Source organism: Nicotiana tomentosiformis, chromosome 5 (genome assembly GCF_000390325.3).
Source record: "Nicotiana tomentosiformis chromosome 5, ASM39032v3, whole genome shotgun sequence".
Classification (NCBI taxonomy): Eukaryota; Viridiplantae; Streptophyta; class Magnoliopsida; order Solanales; family Solanaceae; genus Nicotiana; species Nicotiana tomentosiformis.
This window is the reverse complement of record NC_090816.1, coordinates 70,059,863-70,065,298: the sequence shown is the minus strand read 5'-3', so window position 1 is coordinate 70,065,298 and position 5,436 is coordinate 70,059,863. Positions and strand designations below refer to the sequence as shown.

The 5,436-nt window shown below is 44.1% G+C and overlaps 1 protein-coding gene across 1 annotated transcript; it reads left to right on the top strand.

Moving 5' to 3' along the window:
• Nucleotides 1-4,299: 4,299 nt before the first annotated feature.
• LOC138892543 (uncharacterized) lies at nucleotides 4,300-4,629 on the top strand. Its single transcript, XM_070176273.1, has one exon. The coding sequence runs from the start codon at nucleotides 4,300-4,302 to the stop codon at nucleotides 4,627-4,629; it is 330 nt and encodes a 109-aa protein (XP_070032374.1).
• Nucleotides 4,630-5,436: the final 807 nt, after the last annotated feature.

Below are 5,436 nucleotides of genomic sequence, written 5' to 3'. Positions count from 1 at the left end.
TCCTTCTTATAAGCGTGGTGCACAACAAACCCATAAAAAGACTCTACTAGACACGGCTTGTAGACTCCCTAGGAAACAACTGCTCTGATACCACTTTTGTGACGACCCAAACCGCCGGCTGCGACGGGCACCCGGTGCATTACTCAACAGAGTACCAATGTAACATATCTTTCTTATCATACCATCATGGATAAGTGGGCCAGACGGGCTGTCATGAGATAACCAGAATAAAACATAGGATAATACTAGACATAGGACGACCCAACATGATATAGAAACTTATACACGTGAGATACGAGCCTATAAGGCCGACAAGATCATTTGTAAACTCAAAACATAAGCCGACAAGGCCATACAAGTATCCATATGCATGACATCTGTCTACAAGACTCTAAGAGTACATAAATGTCATAAAGGTGGGTATAGGGCCCCGCTATACAAATAAATACATGTCCAAATCATACTGACCAAATAGGCAACTCCAGAGCAAGTGGAATGCACTAACACCTTCTGCTAAGCTGATAGCCTACTAGGAGGACTGTCAACCTGTCTATCGGGACCTGCGGGCATGAAACGCAGCTTCCCCAGGTAAAAGGGACGTCAATACAAATAAGGTACTGAGTATGTAAGGCATAAAAAGCAATATATAAAAGACATGAAAGAACCATGGAGTGAAGAACTCAACCTGTAAGTCTGAATAGCTCTGTGAATCATGAAACAATTATAATGTCATGCATATGTGTATAAATGTCATATCATGCGTAGGTATATGCGTACATAATGTCATCAAGCCTCTGAGGGCATCCCATCATATCATCTTGGCCTCTGTGGGCGAAATCATCAATGTATACCAGCTGATCATTTAACTTGTGCTTTACTTTAACTTTCAGTACATGGAACCCAAGAAGAAGTCAAGAACTGTCCAAAGAGCCAGTGTCACCCCAGGAGTGGCAGTTGATCCTATATTTGATGATGCAGGTGAGAACCCAAGGAGTGAGAATATTCCTCCAGTTACTACAATGCCTAATTCTACTACAACTGACCAGACCACACCTGTCCCTGCACCTACTGAGTGTGCAATGGTCCCTCCAACTGATATACCAGTTTCACCTCTAGTTCCAGCTTCCAATTCTGGTTATTCTGATGTTGACCTTCGGGGAGCCATACAGATATTAGCTCAGATAGTGGCTTCCCAGGCCCAGAGATCAAATGTTGCACCTACTCCTTCCAGTCAGCCAGGGGATTCTACTAGTTCGAGGGTGAACAGGTTTCTCCGGTTGGATCCTCCAATGTTCACGGGTACTAACAGAGAGGAGGAGCCCCAGGACTTCATTGATGAGATGCACAAGACTCTCCGAGTTATGCATGCTATTGAGACGGGGGCAGTGGAATTGGCCTCCTACCACCTGATAGAGGTGGCATATTCTTAGTTTGAGCTATGGGAGGAGTCCCGTGAAGAAGGGAGCACTCCGGTGAGATGGGGAGAGTTTGCCGATGCCTTCATTGATCATTTCTTACCTGCTGAAACTAAGTCAGTCAGTGCTGCTGAGTTTGAGAACCTGAGGCAAGGTAGCCTGAGTGTGTGGGATTACCATATGAGATTCGTGTACCTGTCCAAGTATGCTATTTACGTGTTGCCTACTATGGAGGCTAGAGTGCGCCGGTTTGTGTAGGGACTTAGTCCTTTGGTAATCAATGAGGCCGCTACAGCTGCCTTGAATTATGATATGAACTATGGTAAGATGGTGGCATTCACTCAAGCAATAGAGACTCGCAAATTGAGGAACAGAATGGAGCGAGAGGGTAGTAATAAGGCACGATTTGCGGGAAACTTTGGTGGTTCTTCTGGTGGCGGCAGGTCAGTATTCAGGGGAGGGTTGTCAGGGCCATTTCAGTCCTTTGCTCATTCTACGGCTAGTGCACCACCATCAGGGACCAGCCAGCAACAGCAGTGGAGCCGTTTTAGACCCAGTCAGGGCAACATGGGTCCTATCAGCAGGGTCTTCATGGTGGTAGATTCCAGCGGCAGAGGAGGCCCACATGTCCTAGGTGTGGAAAGATGCACCTAGGAATAAGCTACATGGACTTACCCATATGGTACAGATGCAGATTGAGGGGTCATATTTAAAGGGATTGCCGTTCGTCCCGCCAGGGTGCGGGTAGGGGCATGGTACAACCAGACAGTTCTAAAGCTACTACATCTGTAGCACTTCCTCCAGCTTGAGGCACTCCAACACCCGCAGGGCGTGGTGCAGCTAGGGATGGAGCACAGAGTTCGGGAGGATCCGGCCGTTTTTACGCTATGAGGGGTCTCCATAATCAGAGGCTTCTCCAGATGTTGTCACAGGTATATTGACTGTCCAATCTCATGATGTGTATGCTCTTATTGATCACGGTTGCACTTTGTCATATGTCACACCTTATATTGCTATGGAATTTGGGATAGAACCAGAACATTTTCATGAGCCGTTCTCTGTATCTACTCCGATTGGTGAGTCTATTTTAGTCGCGTGAGTTTATAGGGATTGTGTTGTCACTTTGCGTGGTCGGGGCACCATGGCCAATATTATTGAATTGGGAATGGTTGATTTTGACGTGACAATAGAGATGGATTGGCTATATTCATGTTTTTCCAAGCTTGATTGCCGAACCAGAAATGTTAGGTTCGAATTTCCAAAAGAGCCAGTTATTGAGTGGAAGGTTGATGATGTAGTGCTGAAGGGTAGGTTTATTTCTTACCTTAAGGTTACGAAAATGATTAACAAGGGGTGTATTTACCATTTGGATCGGGTTACATACACCGATGCTGAGGCACCTACACTTGAGTCTGTGCCTGTTGTGAATGAATTTCCGGGAATCTTTCTGGATGAACTCCCTGGGATCCCACCTGATAGGGAGATTGATTTTGGGATTGATGTGATGCCAGGCACACATCCTATATCTATTCCACCCTACAGAATGGCACCATTAGAATTGAAGGAGCTAAAGGAACAATTGAGAGATTTGTTAGAAAAGGGTTTTATCCGGCCGAGTGTGTCGCCTTGGGGCGCACCGGTCCTTTTTCTAAGAAAGAAAGATGGGTCACTGCAAATGTGTATTGACTATCGGCAGCTTAACAAGGTCACAATAAAGAACAAGTACCCACTGCCGAGGATAGATGACTTTTTTTACCAATTGCAGGGTGCTAGGTATTTCTCCAAGATCGATTTAAGATCCGGATATCACCAACTGAAGACCAGGGAGCAGGATGTTCCAAAAACAGCTTTTAGAACCTGATATAGGCACTTTGAATTTTGGGTAATGTCTTTTGGGCTAACAAATGCCCCAATAGCTTTTATGGATCTTACGAATCGAGTTTTCAAGCCTTTTCTTGACTCCTTTGTGATAGTTTTTATTGACGATATCCTTGTATATTCACGCAACGGAGAGGACTATGCCGATCACCTCAGGGCAGTGTTGCAGATTCTGTATCAGCACTAGTTGTATGCGAAATTTTTGAAATATGAATTTTGGCTTGAATCAGTTACATTCTTGGGTCATGTCGTCTCCATAGAAAGAATTGAGGTTGATCCTCAGAAAATTACAGCTGTGAAGAATTGACCGAGGCCTACAACTCCAACAGAGAGTCGCAGTTTCTTAGGCTTAGCTGGGTATTACAGAAAAGTTGTGGAGGGGTTTTCTACCCTTGCCTCTCCGTTGACTAAATTGTCGCTGAAGGAAATTAAGTTCCAATGGTCAGATGCATGTGAAAGGAGTTTCCATGAATTGAAAGCAAGATTGACTACGACACCGGTGTTGACCTTGTCAGAGGGTGTAGATGGATTTGTTGTATTATATGATGCTTCAAGAATTGGGCTTAGATGTGTATTAATGCAACAGGGCAAGGTGATAGCTTATGCTTCTAGGCAACTCAAGAATCATGAAAAGAAATATCTAACACATGACTTCGAACTTCCGGCGGTGGTATTTGCATTGAAAATTTGGCGTCATTATTTATATGGGGTCCATGTGGATATATTCATGGTCAATATATTTTTAAGCAGAAGGAATTGAATCTGAGGCAGAGAAGATGGCTTGAGTTACTCAAGGACTACGACATTGATATTCTATATCATCCGCGGAAGGCTAATGTTGTGGCGGATGCGCTTAGCCGAACATCTATGGGTAGTTTGGCTCACTTAGAGGCATATCAAAGGCCAATTGCCAAGGAAGTTCACCGATTGGCTAGTTTAGGAGTTAAGTCTTGCGGACTATAGCAAAGGAGGGGTAATAGTACAAAATAGGGCTGAATCATCACTTATGGTGGATGTTAAGGAGAAGCAATACAATGATCCATTGTTGGCGCAATTGAAAGAGGGGATTCATAAACATAAGACCATGGCCTTTTTTCTTGGCATAGGTGATCGTAAACTAAGGTACCAAGGGCGTCTACGTGTTCCAAATGTAGATGGTCTCCGGGAAAGAATCATGACAGAGGCTCACACTTTTATGTATTTCGTGCACTCGGATTCTACAAAAATGTATCATGATCTTAAGGAAGTCTATTGGTGGAATGATATGAAGATGAATGTAGCGGAATTTGTGGCGAAGTGTCCAAATTGTCAGCAAGTGAAGGCCGAACTCCAATGACCCGGTGGGTTGGCGCAGAACATAGAAATTCCAATGTGGAAGTGGGAAATGATTAATATGGACTTTGTGGTAGGATTACCTCGCACTCTTCGTAAGTTTGACTCGATTTGGGTGATTGTGGATCGAGTTACGAAATCAGCCGACTTTTTACCGGTTAAGTCTACAGATACAGCAGAACAATATGCTCAGTTGTATATCAAAGAAATAGTCAAGTTGCATGGCACTCCAGTTTCCATTGTTTCTGATCTGGGAGCACAATTCACTGCTGATTTTTGGAAGAAATTTCAGCAAGGTTCGGGTACTCAGGTGAATCTTAGTACAGCCTTTCACCTGCAGACTAACGGGCAGGCAGAGCGGACTATTCAGACGCTTGAGGATATGTTGCATGCTTGCGTTCTAAATCAAAGGTAGATGGGATGATTATTTACCACTCGTAGAATTTGCATACAACAATAGCTATCATACTAGCATTCAGATGGCACCGTTCGAGGCTTTATATGGCAGGAGATGTAGATCTTGCATTGGGTTGTTCGAAATTGGGGAAGCAGAGTTGATAGGGCCAGACCTCGTACATCAGGTATGGAAAAAGTTAAGATCATTAAGGAGCGTTTGAAGACTGCTCAGAGTTGTCAGAAGTCCTATTCAGATGTTAGTCGTAGGGATTTAGAGTTCAAAGAAGATGATTGGCTATTCTTGAAAGTTACCCCATGAAAAGTGTAATGCGATTTGGTAAGAAATGGAAATTGAGTCTGAGGTAAGTCGGACCGTACAGATTCATTCAGAGGATCGGTGAGGTGGCATACAAGC

Excerpts from the sequence above, each read along its gene's own strand:
- LOC138892543 (XM_070176273.1), top strand. The coding sequence starts at position 4,300 with ATGGTGGATGTTAAGGAGAAGCAATACAATGATCCATTGTTGGCGCAA.